Here is a 19,569-nt window from a genome sequence, read left to right on the forward strand (position 1 = left end):
TTAAAAAACGTATTTCTCCAATTTCATTCCCCCCTTGAAAAGTTTTTCGCTATAGTGCATTTTGTCCGAAACCTACTTTTGCTAACTAGTCCTAGGTTTTTCGCCTGATCGAGACCAATCCAGTGCAGTAATATTCTCTGGAGTCTCATTGTTAATAATCTTTGAAAAAAAGTCGAAATTTTGATTCAGGGTCCTTAAGGGGCCCCAAAACGTTTGGACTGTGAGGAGCCAGTTTTACTAAAATGTCAATAACTCAAGAACTAAATGAGCTATCAACACCAAACCTGGGACACATGTGAAAGAGGTCAAACTGAGGTCACAGTTCAAAAACCGCGGCGATTGGCCACTTGGTGGTGCTATAACGGAGATCTTTTTTTAAAAAAGCCCTCTAGCGCCCCCAACAGTCCAAAAACCCAATTTTGTGCAAAGATTCTGATTCTGAAAAAGATTCTGATTCTTGCGGGTATTCTGATGACGTCTCATGTAGCCCCGCCCCCAAAATTAGTGAAATCAAAAAGTTAGCACAACATGGACATGTCATATATCAAAACACTCAGCACGATGAGGGGAACTGACGTCACGTGTAGCCCCGCCCCCAAAATTAGCGAAATCCAAAAGTTAGCACAACATGGACATATTACATATCAAAACACTCAGCACGATGAGGGGAACTGACGTCACGTGTAGCCCCGCCCCCAAAATTAGCGAAATCCAAAAGTTAGCACAACATGGACATATTACATATCAAAACACTCAGCACGATGAGGGGAACTGACGTCACGTGTAGCCCCGCCCCCAAAATGAGCGAACTCAAAACAGTTAGCACAACATGGACATGTGACATAATCATCAAAACACTCAGCACGATGAGGGGAATTTGCCACGTGCAAGCACATTCACATTTTCTTCAGGAAATGACTTGCGGGTCACTCGTTCTACATCTGGGTGCTTGTGTTTCTTCGCTTTATGGATATGACTTTGTTTATTTTAAAGAAAACTGGACAGGTGAGTACTTCACATGACATATATTGTGGCACCCTCTGTAGCATGACATATGTAGCATGACATGACATATATTGTGGCACCCTCTGTAACTTGCGGGTCACTTTGTGTATGTGAAAATCCTTTAAGGCCTTAAACTCCCTAAAGGCCTTAAACGCTTGAACCCGGGAAATGCTGCTTGCAGCTTTAATTATTATTATTATTATTATTATTATTATTATTTAAAATGGGGGGAACAAGCTTCTATATTTTTTCTTTCATTTGCTGCTGTAACAGAAATTTTCCCACTGGGAATGAATAAAGGTAAATCTTATCTTATCTTAGCTTATCTTATCTAGCTTATTTTTGGACCTCTGTCTGTTTCTACCTTTCAGTTCTTTTTTTATGTTTGGATTGTTTGCTTGTGAATCCTGTAATAAACTCCTCATATGAATTCTAATGCGACTCCTACACTTGTGGTTTTCTCAATCCGATTACCACCGTAATCCTTTCAGAGATGTGAATTTTTTGCATTCAATCTTTCTCTCCACACGTGGAAACGTTCTTGAATACGGCTTTGTACGGCTGCTCCATTTGAATTCCCCCTCTGACTCTCACGCTCACAGTGTTAGCTGCGCCATCTTCACTCTCCTCTCCCTCCTTCTCTCTCCCGCTGCCTGTGCAGCAGCGCCATGGGCGGTGCTTAGGAAAGTGCTGTTTAAAGATTGGCTTATGAAATATTGGCTCTTAGGAGAGCTAATCACTGGAATCAGAGCCGTGATTGGACAAAACAGCTGTCCTTCTATAATTTTCCTTTCTCTTTTTTCTTTTAACTAGTAACCTGATTACCCGGGTTACAAGTGTCTTTATATCTTAAAGCAGGAGTGTCAAACTCTGGCCCGTGGGCCAAATTATATTTGGCCCGCGAGATCATATCAAATGTACAATACATCTGGCTAGCCGCATGCTCTGCTAATACTAAACATCCCAGAATGCCTTGCCACTGTAGTCAGGAACAGCAAGCGCCTCTCATTCTCTGTTGACAGTCGTTAACAACCATGCTACAGTCACATCGGCAAGGTAATTCCACCCTCCACAAAAATGGCCAAACGAAAGATGGACAATAGGAGCTTTCAAGACAGGTGGGAGGCAGATTATCTGTTCCCGAATATAAAGGACAGACCTGTTTGTCTTGTGTGCTAACGGAGCTAACGTGTCTGTAGCAAAAGAATATAATATAAGAAGTCACTATGAAACGAAACATTATGAGAAGTATAAGGACCTGGGGTCTCATTTATAAAACTGTGCGTAGGATCCCTCCTAAAAGTTTACGTACGCCCAAAAGCCAAAAATGGCATACGCCAAAAAAAATTTCGATTTATAAAACCGTGCGTACGCACTCCTCTAAGCAATGTTCCATTTATAAATCACAGATCACCCACAGATGTGCGTATGTGAAATCCCGCCCTGTACATGCCCATTTTTAACCATAAATAGTCAATGCAAATCACTGCATGGGCACGAGAGTGGACCTCGTTATAATGAGTTTCCTCTGCGCTCTGCAGGTTTAAAAATGGGGTGAAGAGCCAGCGTCTCAGGGGGTAGCCACTGTCACCTGCAGGTTATAATTATATTAAAAGCAACATTGTTATAATTATATTAAAAACAAAATTGTTACAGTTTATACTTTTTAATATTGTTAAACTCACCAAGAAGCCAGCCATCATGTACTGCGCCTGCATTTAGCCTACACTGTTATGTGTCAAGATAAAGGAATCATGTGTTGAACCAGGCCAGAGTGCCACAATGTTTGTGAGGGTCATGTTGGAGTCACATATGATTTGCACATTAATAGAATGCACATGCTTTCTATTAACATAAGCAAATTCATTTTCAGATGGTGCCCTTATAGCAACATGAGCGCAGTCAATTGCGCCGATTACATTTGGGAAACCAGACATTGCTGCAAATTGCATTTTAATTTCAGCCTGTTCTCGCACAGTGTAGGGGAACCTGATGTATCGACTACCCACATTAAGTATACCATTCAAAACGACAGATATTATGGCACTCAGGGACGGCTGTGATATACCAGACCTATAGGGTGAGATGATAGATTCCAATAGAATTATTTCATATACAAAAAGGACTTAGAGACAAAGTTGAGGATTACTTATAGTTTTTTTTATATAAATAATTTACCTGTCTGCCAATTTCCGCTGGAATCAGCTGGTTGCCAAGAACCCCAGAGTGGTGAGGACTTGTATTTGGACTGGGATGGCATGGTTCCGGCGTGTTGCCCTCTCTAATACTGGACCCAATTCAACACATAGCTCTAAGAGCACAGCTCTAGGGAATTTAAATCGGCTTATTAGCCAGGAAATCATCATGGTCCCTGAAAACTCTTTCTCTCCTTATTCTGCCATTGGCGTAATCCTCCAAAAGTCACTGCCAGCAGTGCCATCATGAAGCATTACATACCCGGGTCACCGGAGGATTTATATGTTTCTAGCAATTAGACTGATCGTTAACACCTTGACAAAATCACAGAATTAATTTGTGGGCGGAAATTTAAGACGAAAATGTTATAGTGAACACATGCTTCTTCATGACGGTTTTGTAATGAACACCGTAATAGTTAGGACCGATGATGAGTAGCGATTGTGCTTCATGACTGTATTTGCAGACTTTGACATTTTATGATATATGTACATTAAGGAAAATATTTCGTTTTTACACTGTGCTCTGCAGTTCTCTAATAAAATGGTATTTCATGCTATTTTGTATCACATGTAGTCGTGCCATCTCCTCCTGCGCTCCCGTTGTGGACAATGTGACTGTAAGGCAGCGCTGATTATTCATTCATTCATTCATTCATTCATCTTCTACCGCTTATCCGAACTACTCGGGTCACGAGAAGCCTGTGCCTATCCTCAGCCGTCATTGGGCATCAAGGCAGGATACACCCTGGATGGAGTAGCGCTGATTATTATTATTATTATTATTATTATTATTATTATTTTATTTTTAATACATTTTGAATTACATTTGGATTTTACTAAATGTGTATAGCCTAAAACAATTGGTACAAATAACACTGTTGGATTTAATCTTCATGATAATGTGGATATAACGTATGAAATGGAGTGAAAATTAAATATATTTAATTATAATACTTATAATTGTTCTTCTCACATGTATTTTCTACAATCTAACTTCAGTTCACGACCTCACCATCTGTGTCGCCAATTCCCTTTGTCTCCAGAATGTGCGTGCGCACGTCTCAAAGTTTGCTTAAAGGTGCGCACATTTTCCCGTCAAGTTTGTTTTTTATTGATCACAACCTTTGTGCGAAAACTGGCATACGCACGTTTCCAGCCCCGTTTTGTGCGTACGCACGCTTTATAAATGAGACCCCTGGACGTAAAGCAGAAGCTCCAGAAGGCGGAGAGGAGGAAAATAAGTCTGGTTTCCCGGCAGACTATGTTCATGAAAGCAAAATAAAAGAGAGAAGTTGCTGTAAAGGCTGTAAAGCTTTATTGTGGCAGCAGAGATTGCAAAATCTGCCCGGCCCTTTAATGAGGGAGAGTTTGTCAAAAAGTGTATGGTCAAAGTTTGCGACATTGTGTGCCCAGATAAAAGGCAAGAATCAATGTGATCAATGTGCAAATCAATGTGCAGAGTAAATCAGAGTGTAACAAACTGAGTTTGAATATATGTTTTCTTTATGCACTTTTTCTACTCCAAGGCATGAACTGTTAATAGTCGAAAAGTTGGATTTTCATTGAATGAAATCATTATTTTTGGTTGTTTTGTTGTTGGTTTTGAAAAAGATCCACTTCAAAAAGGAACTTAAAATGATACAGTGAGAGACATAAGTAAGAAATGAACATGGATGGGTCTTTTATTTCAAATTTAATTTCTTGTGTGTTTGTAATATCACGCTCTGGTTGTTCCAAATCATGTGTTCAAGCAAAACTAAAGTTTGTTTCAATATGAAAAAGGTTGAACATTACATATCAGTTGCAGTTAATTTTTCAATAAATATTCAGTTTGGCCCGTGACTTTATCTCAGTTTTATGTTTTGGCCCACTGTGAATTTGAGTTTGACACCTCTGGTTTAAAGCATCATTATGGATTGTTCACAGTGAGTGGACATCTCGAGGCAGCTATGGTTTCAGTTTAGCATGCATCTTGATATGCAGTTATTAATATATACTGTTAAAGACTCCGTCTACTCCTTAAAGTTTGTGCTGCTATCACATGCTGCTGTAACACTGAAGATTTTCCCATTGTGTTGATTCAACATTCCTGCTCACCGTCATGGACAATTCATCTCACTCAGTAAAGATCCATTAAAGAGACAAATATTGTATCTACTGTAAAACTGGAAAAAAAAAATCCCAGAAGTTTTTATAATCTTAAATAATCTGCTTTATTATTTTATGGAATAAAACACAAATGAATAGAGCAGAAACACCACAGACATTACTTAGAGAACCTGAGAGAAGTACAGAGCCAGCTTGACTTGAGGAAAGACATGATGTGTAGAGAAATTATTTTCAGTGTTACACTTTTGGTATCTGATTAATGTAACTGACAATTCATGATTAAAGTCAGGGTCTTCATTTTTGACTCATTCACACACAAACATACTGTACCAGTTTGACATACAGTCAATTTTTTTCCATTTTTGCTCAGACCAGAAAGCTGCAGCATTCACATGATTGTGAATCAGGTGGGCAAGACCCAAATTTGCCCACTGTTGCCACCAGCCTAGTGGAGCATTATGATTTCTCAATCTGATGAATTCTGACAAACCTAAAACAGATCCAACTGAAACCATCATGACTGGTCAGTACATAATGTCCTCAATTTAAACACTGGATTAAACATCACTGCACTGGGTCACTTTCTGTAGGAACTGATATTGGAAAAGTGAAGTGACTTTAATCATCTCAGAACTGTTTATACATTTAATTGAATTTGAATTATTATTGATATATTGTTGTTTAATTGTTGTTCTGCATACTGCTGTATTTTTATTTTTATTGTTTTCCATTTTTCTTTTATTCCCTTTGTTGATTTACCAGGGTTTAAATTTAAACAAAACAGAAAAACCTAATAGTGTTGGGGAAAGTATAAACATTCTAGCCAATTAAAATTAGATAAATGGATTAGAAAATTAAAATTATAAACAGGTCAAAAGTTAATTTAGGTCTGATTTTATAAATTAGGAAGGACTTTATAAATAGGCCAAACCTATCAAAACCAAAAAAATCAAGTATAACATCTGGATTTAATTTGATTAGATCTTTAATTTGAAATCTGCTGATATGTATTTTATTTGTTCATTGTTTACGTACCATTTTGGATTGAATATACAGCTTTTATATAAATATTTTTGTTAAGTTTATTACACCTTATGTTGTCTGTCTGTCTTCAGTTTCTCACCACTGCTCTTCTCAAACCTACACATTGGCCCACGTACTCTTTTAATTGTCCCATTCACTCTGCCACTCATCTAAGTCACAGGGTGGAGCTATAATTCATAAGGGGCTGTGATTGTAAAGAAATGTTATTTATTTATATATATTTATGTTATTGCATGAAAAGTTTCTGAAATACTCAAACTAGCTCATCTTGTACCAAAGAACAAGCCACAACATCACTCAGATCATATTTTTCTACATTCTGATATTTGATCTGAATAATAACTGAAGTACTTGACCTGTATCTATTTGATTTTATCCATAGCACTGCTGATGTTCCCTTATTCATTCATGTTTGTACCCTCTTTATTTTTATATGTGCTGCATTTCTTCTAAAAAGAACAGTGATAAAGTGCAGAATCTGAGAGCTTTAGACCTCTGATAATAAGTTCATTAGAGTCTATGGTTGTTTCTGACTCATATAGTGCTGTATGTGCTGAAACACGTCTCTAGAAGACCACACCCAGGAAGTGACGCTGATGTAGTGTAGAAGACGAGCATATAGATTAAATAATTAATAAGCTAAATAATACACAAATAATAAAAGCATTGTGGATGGATGTTGACCGCCATCGTGTGGCCACGTTTAGGAAATGCAGGGTACTCACACCTTAGAAATATAATTTGTATTAATCAAATCAAATCTTTTTTCTGTTTGTTTTTTTTTGTTTTTTTGTTTTTTTCACACATACACACACATACAGGGTACGACATGCAGTGAAATGCTTTTTGCAACTGTCCGGTATTGAAGCATAAAAAAGGGAATGCAATTTAGGATAAAAAATAAACCAAAACCAAAAGGAGATAAACTAGTATAAAAGTATATATAAAAAAGTATAAACTATATAAACAACTATATAAAATATTAAAATATAAGTGGAAAAATAATGTATATGCATGAATATACATGTGTATAAATGTGTATGTTTTTTTAAAGATTAAAGACTTAAAGTGTCCAGGTGCAGAATGGTGTGTAAATATATAGTGTATAAAGTAGCACTGTCCAAAATTAATATTATTATTAAATATTTATTATTAAATATTAGATTATGATTAATTATTATTATTAGTAGTAGTAGTAGTAGTAGTAGTAGTAATAATTTATTAGTTTTTTTTTATTTACTACTACTGCTAATACTACTAATACTACTGCAATTAGACCAATCTTACACAAAATCAAACTCGATGAAAGAATACAAGGTGTAAAAACAACGGCAGGAAGAGTGGTTAAGGTTACAGTTTATGCTGATGATATAATTTTAATTAATATTCACTTTGAATTAAAGGTGATAATGAGACATTTCAAGGAATATAAAGAAATATCTGGAGCTAAACTGAATCAAAACAAAAGAGAAGTGCTATGGATGAGCAATAGTGTAACTCTAGTGTAAACCCTAGACACCCAAAGCAAAGAAGAGGTGAAAGTATTAGGCTTAACAATTACAAACAGAAAATGTGCTGAACACAACTGGGGAGAGAAATAATATTAAATAAAATCTGAAAATGAAAACTGGAAATAGCTAATTATAAATCAAGAATTCAGTTAATTAAAACATTTGTATTAGCTAAATTATTGTCTTTCCCCTCTGACAATAAAATAAAAATAAAATTAAATAAAATGTGTGAAGGTTTTATATGGAGAAACAATAGAGAAGTTACAACACAAACATTTCTATACAAACCAAAAAAACTAGGAGGTCTGGGTGCTACTGAGCTGGGTAATAAATAAAAAAAAAAAGTAACAACTTTTTTTATAAATTGTACACAATCAGCAGAAATATGGCATAAATTAAAAAAAGATTTAAATATAGATGTGAATGAAAAAACACTAATGTATTGTAATAATAATATACAGTAAGCTAACAAATATGTGATGGAAATTTACTAACTAATTGTTTGTATTGTTTTTTGAAAATTTTGAAAACCAGATGTAAAATGATTAGTAACCAGTGCAATATTCCTGCCTCCGGTAGTGTACAAACAAATTGTGAGCTAAAAACACAAAAGAACATGAACCGACGACCAAAAAAAAAAACTTGTACTTTATTAAAAATGTTTTGCTGATAGATGCGTGTAAATGTGTCTAAAATGTTAAAGCAGATATGTGATGTTTAATATTTTTGTATACAGATGTATGATTGTAAAAGACATGATGTACTTGTGAATGAGAATTTTATAAAAATGTTATTTGAAATCTTTGAATAAAGTTTGGAAGAAAAAAAACAAAGCAAAACCTGCAGCAAAGCATCTAATTGTAATTACACATTAAAATACAGAAACACTGATGGAATACGTAAAAAAGTGGTTATCCTTTGTTGAGTGTGTGTGTGTGTGTGTCACTCACATGCAGAAAGGAGATTTGCACGTTGTATGAAAAAGTGGGTGGCTCTTAAAAGAGCCTTTGTGTTGATAAAGACGGCGGTAAGGCGCTTTACTTGGAGCTGGTGTACTTGGTGACGGCCTTTGTGCCCTCAGACACGGCGTGCTTGGCCAACTCTCCGGGAAGCAACAGACGCACGGCAGTCTGGATCTCCCTAGAGGTGATGGTGGAGCACTTGTTGTAGTGAGCCAGACGAGAAGACTCACCGGCGATGCGCTCAAAAATGTCAACGAAAAAAACGCTCAAAAACGTTGACGAACGGGTTCATGATGCCCATGGCCTTAGAGGAGATGCCGGTATCAGGGTGCACCTGCTTCAGGACTTTGTACACGTAGATGGCGTAACTCTCCTTCCTGGTCTTTCTGCACTTCTTGCCGCCTTTAGCCGCCGTCTTGGTCACGGCTTTCTTGGATCCCTTCTTGGGCGCGGTCTTAGCTGGTTCAGGCATGCTGTTGTTGTTGTTCGAGTGAACTGCAAGAGAATGAGTAACACCCACCTAGCGGCTGGTCTATTTACAGTCTGACATTGTAATTAGGCACAAGAGAACAAACGTGTGTTATTGGTCATAATCCCAAAGTCCCTGACGCGGAGCGCCTCCTCCTACACACTTACTCCTCCCCACTGTCCCCTCTGTGCTTTGTTCCCCTTCCGCCGTTTTACACTCAACTTTGTGCTTTATGACAAAAGAAAAGGGGAAAAAAAGATCTTGCTTCTACCACCAAACTTTACCACACACACACACACACACACAGGAAAATCTCTTTTTGTAGATATTTGGGTGGCTCTTAAAAGAGCCGTTGTGTTGACGTGGTTCGGTGTTGAACGTTTATCCGCCGAAGCCGTACAGAGTGCGTCCCTGGCGTTTCAGGGCGTACACCACATCCATGGCGGTGACGGTCTTTCTTTTGGCGTGCTCGGTGTAGGTGACGGCATCGCGGATGACGTTCTCCAAGAAGACTTTGAGCACACCGCGAGTCTCTTCGTAAATCAGGCCGGAAATACGCTTAACACCGCCACGGCGAGCCAGACGGCGAATAGCCGGCTTGGTGATTCCCTGGATGTTATCGCGAAGGACCTTACGATGACGCTTTGCGCCCCCTTTGCCGGAGTCCCTTACCACCTTTACCTCTACCAGACATGATGCTGCTCTATCGAAGTGAAGCCGCTCAATAAAATACACCAACGAGAAGCCGAATATTTATCCTCCATCTCCTGGACCCAGTTGAGAACAGGCAAGGAGGCGGGTCTAAGACCAGCGCTTAAACAATAGAACCCGTTCATAAACAAAGAGAAAGCCACAGCTTTTAACTTACTAGAGTATTTTTCTGCTGCAACCTCTCTTTACACACAAGGATTATTATTATTATTATTATTATTATTATTATTATTATTATTATTATTATTATTATTATTAATAGAGTTGTTATAAGACTCAGTAGTAGTAGTAGTAGTAGTAGTAGTGGTAGTAGAATTTAACCTAAGGTATGCAAAGTGAGTATTTCAATAAAAATATACAGACCAATACCCAGCACTCTGTGCTTGTACAACATTAACCTGCACTGTTTAGATGTAAAACATCCATTTGAGCACATCTGTGGCTTGAGAACTGTATTCTGTACTCCTAGGTTGTGAATAGAAATTTTAGGAGTGGAGTAACTGCCATATCACATGTAACTGCCATACAACGTGCACCTGGTTATCCTTATGTGACAATCTCATCAAATACTATAAAGAAACAGAGTGAAATTAATGCAGCAAAAAGAGAGAAACGAAACAAAAGACAACAAAGACAGAGAGCAAGGAAAAAGGAAGCTGTGGAAAATAAACTAAAAGAAATGGGGAAATTGTTATATGACAAAGAAATTGAATATATCTGATTAAAACTGTGAAGAAAAGGACCTACAGTAGAAGGAACCTGAGTCAACCCAAAGAGGAACAGACACTGTACCTAGACAGTTGGATCAAGACCCATCATCTTGCTGAAAGAAGATTATAGAATTGTTATGTTTCATTTACCTTCATATGAACTTTCTTTTCCATTTTATAGAATAAGTTTCATTTACCTTTATATATGAATTTATGTAACCATTTTGTGATTAAGAAATGATATAATGTTCGATAATATGTTTAGATATTAAGACAGAAAGTAACAGTGAAAGCTTAAAAAAGAAATCACAAGTTTTGTGTCAGCAGCTTTGTAACACAGTCAGCTGTGCAGCTTAGGAGACCTATCAGGATGTTTTGCAGAAGCATGAGATCATGAGAGACATGATAGGATGCTGACAGAAGCAGAATGACCATTATGAGATCATACTAAGAAATGTTATAAATAGGGTTTTAGAACCAGTTATCGGTGTGCATTCACCTGGAGGCAAGCTCATTGTGTTATACTCTGTTTTGCTTATAGAGGGTGCATAAGGAGAACAAACGCAGGCTTACACTAGGAGAGTGTTTCCTGGTTTGTTTTATCTTTGCATTTTACTTATTTCTACTTATGCTAGAATTGTTTGATTATTTGAAGGAGATTTTGTTTGTAATTTTCTTTTCTTTTACTTTACATATATTACACACATCTATTTGTATTACACTACTTTTAATAAAAACAAGGCCTCCCATTGTGAGGATCCTGAAAAGACAAAAAGGTCTAAGTCTGACTCCTTCATCTAAAGGGTCAATCAATAGAATAGGTAGAAGAACTTGGAGCAGAACCTTTGTTATAAGACCGAGGGACTTCGAAGGATACCTGTGTTCAAGGTAAGAGCAACTCTAATTGTTGATCTTGTGTTTTCAAAACTCACCCGTGCAAACTAGGACACATCCTTTAGTGGGATTGTGGAAGGGTTTCCTACGCAATCTGAAAATATGTGTCACTAAAGGACACGTATGTCAGTATAATTACTTCAAGGTCCACTACTAGGAGGCCCGGTGTTCCCCTTTCGTCTGGGTACATTATAAACCGAGCCCATGTTTAACCCTGATCGTAGATTACAAGCAACACAGAAAGGAATGTAAAGACAACATTCAGGAGTCATGTTATCAGCTGTAAAACACAAAATATTACAGAATCTATAAGGTTTATAGTCTAAATGAGCTATATTGTCTCCAACACTAATCTCATTCTAAAACTCAGTGTTATTCACAAAGAAAGCTTATTGAAGTCAAAATTCAAATATCAAATGTGGGTCAAAACAAAACGTCACTGTTCTACTTGAAATATTTAGTCGACACCCTCTAGACACAGGCCTCACTGTAAATGGGATCATTGTTTCTTTTCTTTCCCCAGACAATCACCCTGATCAACAACCATAATTATATTCATTGCTTCTTATCATAAGTACTGCATTATCAGGACTGTCAGTCACCAAATCATCTGTATATATTACACACTACTGCTGCTGTATATTGCACAAAAGCATAATATTGCACAATATTGTTATTTACACTCCAACCCTTTATGTACATTACTGATCGTTCATATTCCATATTCATATTTTATATATTTTATTCATTCTATATCCACATTTTATTCTCATTCTGTCTACATTGTATCTCATCATCTGCATTGTTTTCTTGTATAGTTTTGTGTTATTTATGTCTGTACCTTTGAGAGTCACGAACTGCTGGAACCAAATTCCTTGCGTGTGTCAACACACTTGGCAACAACCAGAGACTGGGTTTCCTCCTTTCTGATGCTTTGCCAGGCCTTAACTGCAGCTGTCTTCAGTTAATGTTTGTTCATGAGTCTTTCTGCCTTTAGTCATCTACTGTTGTCTCCCGTGGACGGCCAGGCCTTTTTATGTTGCTGAGCTCACCATTGCATTCTATTTTTTCGCAGAATCTACCAAACTGTTGATCTGGCCACTCCAAAATGTTCTCGCTATCTCTCTGATGGATTTGTTTTGTTTATGAAGCCTAATGATGGCCTGTTTGACTTGCATGGAGAGCTCCTTTGAAGGCATGATGTAGGTTCACAGCAACAGATTCCAAGTGCAAATACCACACAGAATCAACTCCAGACCTGTTACCTGCTTAATTGATGAAGAAATAATGAAGGAATAGCCTACACCTGTTCATGAAACAGCTTTTGATTCAACTGTCCAATTACTTTTGACCCCTTGAAAAAGGGGGCTGGCTACTCTCAAGAGCTGTAATTCCTAAACCCTTCCTCCAATTTGGATTTAAATATCCTCAAATTGAAGCTGATAGACTTTCAGCCCACTATAACTATACAACTATATCCTGAATATGTTTTGGTAAATACCTAAAAAAATAAATAAATAAATAAAATCGTGCCTGTGTCCAAATATATATGGACCTAACTGTATATGAAAATTGTACTCTACTTCTAAAGATTATCAGTCAAGAACTAATATGTTGTCCAAATTTAAAAATTGTAATAATACATTAAGATCAAATAGTATTCATAACAGTAAGTTTTAATTATGTACTTTATTGGTTTCATATTAGTTTTCTTTTTGTTGTTGTTAGAAGTAGTAGTAGTAGAAGCAATATTCTAAATGTGCAAATGTAGCACTGGGTAAAAGGAAAATAAAATAAAAAAAAAAAAAACTACTAAAATACTACTACTATTACTACTAATAGTAACCTGAAACTAGTTGTAACCATTGTGATATTTTTAATACTATTTACTACTAATACCACCACTTCTACTACTACTACTAATATCAGCAGCAACAGTACAACTACTACTTAAGGGAGCAAATTGTAGGAGCAAATAGAAGCAAAATTGGCAATAAAATATTCATCATAATTCTAGAGCTCTGTACCTGAGGTCATAATTAGCTTATAATAATCAACACTGGGTAATTTTGCTCCTCTGCAACATCGCGTGGCGGCTGGGGACAGTGCCTCTGGACTGGCAGACTGGGGTGGTGGTCCCTCTGTTTAAGAAGGGGGACCGGAGGGTGTGTTCCAACTACAGGGGATCACACTCCTCAGCCTCCCCAGAAAAGTCTATGCCAGGGTACTGGAGAGGAGAATTCGGCCGATAGTTGAACCTCGGATTCAGGAGGAACAATGCGGGTTTTGTCCCGGTCGTGGAACACTGGACCATCTCTACACCCTCACCAGGTTGCTGGAGGGTTCATGGGAGTTTGCCCAACCAGTCCACATGTGCTTTGTGGATCTGGAGAAGGCATTCGACTGTGTCCCTCGTGGTGATCTGTGGGGGGTGCTCTGGGAGTATGGGGTCCGGGGCCCTCTGCTAAGGGCTGTCCGGTCCCTATATGACCGGAGCAGGAGTTTGGTTCGCATTGCCGGCGGTAAGTCAGACTTGTTCCCGGTGCATGATGGACTCCGGCAGGGCTGCCCTTTGTCACCGGTCCTGTTCATTATTTATATGGACAGGATTTCTAGGCGCAGTTGGGGGCCGGAGGGTGTCCGGTTGGGGACCACGGGATTTCGTCTCTGCTTTTTGCAGATGATGTTGTCCTGTTGGCTTCCTCAAATCAGGACCTCCAGCGTGCACTGGGACGGTTTGCAGCCGAGTGTGAAACGGCGGGGATGAGAATCAGCACCTCCAAGTCTGAGGCCATGGTTCTCAGCCTCAAAAGGATGGCTTGTCCCCTTCAGGTTGGTGGAAAGCTCCTGCCTCAAGTGGAGGAGTTTAAGTATCTTGGGGTCTTGTTCACGAGTGAGGGAAGGAGGGATCGGGAGATCGACAGGCGGATCGGTGTATCTTCTGCAGTGATGCGGTCGATATACCGGTCTGTTGTGGTGAAGAAATTTACCTATCTATTTACCAGTCGATCTACGTTCCTACCCTCACCTATGGTCACGAGCTTTGGGTCATGACCGAAAGGACAAGATCTCGGATACAGGCGGCCGAAATGAGTTTCCTCCGCAGGGTGGCTGGGCGCTCCCTTAGAGATAGGGTGAGGAGCTCGGTCACTCGGGAGGAGCTCAGAGTAGAGCCGCTGCTCCTCTGCTCTCTCCACATCGAGAGGAGTCAGCTGAGGTGGCTCGGGCATCTGTTCCGGATGCCTCCTGGACGCCTCCCGGGGGAGGTGTTCCGGGCATGTCCAACCGGGAGGAGGCCCCGGGGAAGACCTAGGACACGCTGGAGGGACTATGTCTCTCGGCTGGCCTGGGAACGCCTCGGTATTCCCCCGGAGGAGCTGGAGGAAGTGTCTGGGGAGAGGGAAGTCTGGGTGTCCTTGCTTAGACTGCTGCCCCCGCGACCCGGCCCCGGATAAGCGGTAGAAGATGGATGGATGGATGGATAATTCAGCCTTCTGTTTCTTTACTCAGTAAGGCTATATTCGTATTTTACCAGCTCCAGTTGGACTCTGCTTCATTAAATATTCAGATATAGTAAGAGGAGATGACAACTACACATGGTCTTTGAGGACAACATCATCATCATCAATACAACATTGTCAGACTGTATATTTATAATCACACCGTCCAGTGTCACCCACATGAGGATGAGGTTCCCCCTTAAGTAAGGTTTCTCCATAAGGGTGTTTTTCCTCACCACAATCACTTCAGTCACCTCAGGCTTGTTCATTAGGAATAAATACATTCATTCATTCATTCATCTTCTACCGCTTATCTGAACTACCTCGGGTCACGGGGAGCCTGTGCCTATCTCAGGCGTCATTGGGCATCAAGGCAGGATACACCCTGGATGGAGCGCCAACCCATCACAGGGCACACACACTCTCATTCACTCACACAATCACACACTACGGACTACGGACAATTTTCCAGAGATGTCAATCAACCTACCAGGCATGTCTTTGGACCGGGGGAGGAAACCGGAGTACCCGGAGGAAACCCCCGAGGCACGGGGAGAACATGCAAACTCCACACACACAAGGTGTAGGCGGGAATCGAACCCCGACCCTGGAGGTGTGAGGCAAACGTGCTAACCACTAAGCCACCGTGCCCCCATGGAATAAATACAAACAAATTCAAATATAATTCTAATACTAACCTTGAGTTTTTGTTTTATATTAATCTCTATATAACTATGTTGTGTTCATGTCCTGTTAAGCTGCTTTGAGACAACGTCCATTGCTAAAAGCACTATACAAATAAATGTATTTATTTATTTATTTTCAATTACTTTTTTTTTTTTATCCCTGAACACAATATTCCTAACACAAACACTCTGTACTCTCTGTCTGTAAATCATTTCTGTTAAGCAGATTCACATTTACATACATGTGATAGATCACACTCACACACACAGTGAGCTTTATAGGTCAAACTCTGAGCTCACACACACACAGATATGAAGAAGTGCTCATTTATCAGAGAGAATGTGGTGGCTCTTAAAAGAGCCTTTGTGTACATTAGACAGAACTGAGATTTAAGCGCGCTCTCCGCGAATACGGCGGGCCAGCTGAATGTCCTTAGGCATGATGGTCACTCTCTTGGCGTGAATGGCGCACAGGTTGGTGTCCTCGAACAGACCGACCAGGTACACCTCGCTTGCCTCCTGCAAGGCCATGACGGCCGAGCTCTGGAAACGCAAGTCGGTCTTGAAATCCTGAGCGATTTCTCTCACCAGACGCTGGAAGGTGTGGGAAAATAATTTTAAGTCATTGTTTTATTTCCTTTTAGTTCTAGCATATTTTGTGGATCATGTAGAAGCCAAATCAAGTTACAATGCTAGTTAAATTCAAACTTCACATTAGACTTGTGGTTCCTGTATCTCATAAATATCAAAGGAAAGGGACAAGGTAACTCAGGGTATCATCTGTCTCTTTGCACCATTTGTCCCATTGTTTAAGGTGGCAATGGGTTTCAAGGACTGAGTCAAGAAGGAATGGCAAGCATCAGAGGTGAACTCGTTTCTATGATAATGAAGGGGTCTGAGAAAGACTGTTATGTTAATGGGATTAAGGGTGGGTGAAATTCCAGGATCTGGTGTGGGGGCTGTTACATCCTTTCATGCTTTGATTGTCACCCGAGTGTTTTGTCTCTATCTGATTGGACTGCCCCCTAAAATGTGTATATTTACAATGTATTACAACTTTAAGTCAGACTTGATGACTGCAGCGCCCGTGCCAGTACGCTCTGACTTGCAGACTCATTTCATTGTGTATCTACAATAAAGACTACTGCACAAGGATATCCAAGTCTCCTGGTCTTCTCTGGAAAAAGTTTACAACAGATGGTGCCGTGACCCGGATAGAGCTTCTCATCTCACTAAACTTCTTCAAAACTTCAAGCTCCAGAATCTTCAGATTTTTTCCAACTCAACTTTGATTTGGCGAGTGTCACTCTATCCAAAGAACCTACAGACCAGTATACATGTGGTTATCCTCTGCTTTGTCAGGGAAGAGTTAACAAACAGCTGCAGGGTTTGGTTAACTACAAGTTTGGTTTATCCTCTGTTGATCAGGGAAGAATTTTGGTTTATCCTCTGTTGATCAGGGAAGATTTTGTGGTTTATCCTCTGTTTAGCAGGTAAGAAATTTGAGTTATCCTCTGTTGATCAGGGAAGAATTTTGGTGTATCCTCTGTTGATCAGGGAAGAAATTTGAGTCACCCTCTGTTTATCGGGGAAGAGTTTTGGTTTATCCCCTGTATATCAGGGAAGAATTGTGTGTTCTCCTCTAGAAATTAGAAACAGTTATGGGTTATTCCCTACTTTAGAGAAACTAACAGTAGATTGTCTAAAAAGAGAAATCCCATAGCGATCAAAATGTTTAAAAAGAATGCAAGACTGATCCCCACTACTGAAAAAGGTGGATTAGCTATTAGCTATTAGCTTTGTGGACTAGTGGAGAGTTCAAATCAATGTTGGCAGAGCAAATGAATGCTATAGTGACAGATTCAGTCAAACAGAATTTGGCAAAGAAATATGGCATTCATCCAGACAAAGTCTGGTCTATTGAAGAGTGCAAAAAGGTGCTGGGTGCTTGTATCAGAAAGAAAAACGTCAAAGGAATTATCTGTTGCCACATGGAATTTTGTGTTTCCTCGGCACATGAGCATGCCCAACGTATTGCAGAGCTAGAAGAGCAAAACAAAGAATTACGTGCTCGAGTATCTTCCATCACTAAGAAGTTAGGGCACAGCAAGGCTTCAGGAAAAAATTGTGTAAAAAAGTCAACGCCGTCAGAAAATGTATATCCTGACTTGGAGTCTTTGTTTAACCAAGAGGGAGACAATGTGTCCTTTAGTTACCTTACTGATCAGCCGGTCAATGCCCTTGTGTGTGGAGCACGAAAAAGGGTTCAGAGTAGAATAGAGGAGGTAGAAAATACTACTGGCCCATCTCCAACATTACAAGTGCAAACTGTCATTAAAGCTTTAGGGCCTGAAGCAATAGAGAGACTTTCTCAAAGTTTGCCATCAGCACGTGCTAACTTTTCTGAATTTAGGAGAGCATTATCAAAAAAATTGCGTCTCTATGACATGTCTCTAGCGGAGGTCACTCAACTTATGTCTCAGGTGTTAACAGAGTCAGAATTTAATTGCTTTGAAAGTGCTGTGAATAGTTCGGAGTTCAAACATGATAGCAAAGATGAGTTTCGAGAAGGAGTCCTTAGGATACTGAAGGATATTATTGGGCCAAAGATTGACTGGGCCAGAGTCACTAGTTGCGTGCAGAAGAAGGAAGAAACTGTAAGGGAATACACTGAAAGATTTTGTCAATCAGCTGTTGCATACAGTGGAATAGCCAACAGTCCAGATGATGTATTAGATGATAAGGGACCATTAGTCAGGGCATGGTTTGATGGCCTTTCATCAGAGTACAGGAATGCTTTGCCTTTCTTAGACCTTACTTGGTCTATTCAAACACTGAAAAGCAACTTGGACAGGTTAGCCATCTGGGAAAGGGATTCTGATGTTAGGATAAAAGTCAGAACAGCCGCAGCATCGCTAAATAATTCCTATGCAGAGACTAGGCAAGAACCCGGATTCCCTAAGAGAGAGGGAACATGTAACTATTGTGGAAAATCAGGGCACTGGGTAAAATACTGTAGGAAAAAGCAGCAAGATAGCAGAAGAAATTTACAACATAACCCCTCACCCACCCAGCCTGCTTATAACCCAGAGGTAGTTCATCCTCTTTCTAGTGAAACCCTAGGACAGTTTGTTCAGGCCTGTACAAATGCAGTTTTAGGCCAAACAATAAAAGTCAGGTGCCCAAATTCAGTATCCACATCAAAGAATCAAGCTAAAATCACCTCCTCCTGTTGGGGAAATTGGTTAACTACTCTCACAGCCCTCAACTTGGTTTTGGACCATGCCCCTGTCACTAACCCATCCTCTTGTGTGAGGTCTGCAATGACTGATGTTCCTTTAGAGGATGAAGAAATGACTAATGACTGTGTTATGCTTACACACTCATCTTCAAATGCTATTGCAGAGACTCTGCTAAATAATGCTGATTTTGAATTGTTTGTTGATGGTTCAGCTCAAGTCATTGGAGGGAATAATAGTGCAGGAAAAGCAATGACCTCTGTATGTGATGTAGTAGCTTCTAGTCATCTCCCAGATTCTAAACCTAACACTGCAGAATCACAGGGTAAAGCTCTTGCAGACGTAGCTGCTAAAAAAGCCTGTTCATACAGTACAGTGCAAGTGGGTACTAGAATGACAACAACCGGTGTCATTATGCCTCCAGACTCCCTAACAAACCTCTACAAAGATGTTCCAATGTATGAAGCATGGAAATGGTTATATAAGGGAGCCATGGTTGATTTTACAGGCTGCTGGACCAAAGGGGGAAAA

The 19,569-nt window shown here is 39.6% G+C and overlaps 1 protein-coding gene and 1 pseudogene across 1 annotated transcript; both read right to left on the reverse strand.

The window, feature by feature from the left end:
- Positions 1-8,818: 8,818 nt before the first annotated feature.
- Positions 8,819-9,301, reverse strand: LOC132842454 (histone H2B-like; annotated as a pseudogene).
- Positions 9,302-9,632: 331 nt separating this feature from the next.
- LOC132843575 (histone H4-like) lies at positions 9,633-9,995 on the reverse strand. Its single transcript, XM_060866988.1, is given in 2 exon segments — positions 9,633-9,958; positions 9,960-9,995. Coding segments are annotated over 2 exon segments (312 nt in total). The 5' UTR covers positions 9,993-9,995; the 3' UTR covers positions 9,633-9,679.
- Between the last annotated feature and the right edge of the window lie 9,574 nt (positions 9,996-19,569).

Source organism: Tachysurus vachellii, chromosome 3 (assembly GCF_030014155.1).
Source record: "Tachysurus vachellii isolate PV-2020 chromosome 3, HZAU_Pvac_v1, whole genome shotgun sequence".
NCBI classification, from domain to species: domain Eukaryota; kingdom Metazoa; phylum Chordata; class Actinopteri; order Siluriformes; family Bagridae; genus Tachysurus; species Tachysurus vachellii.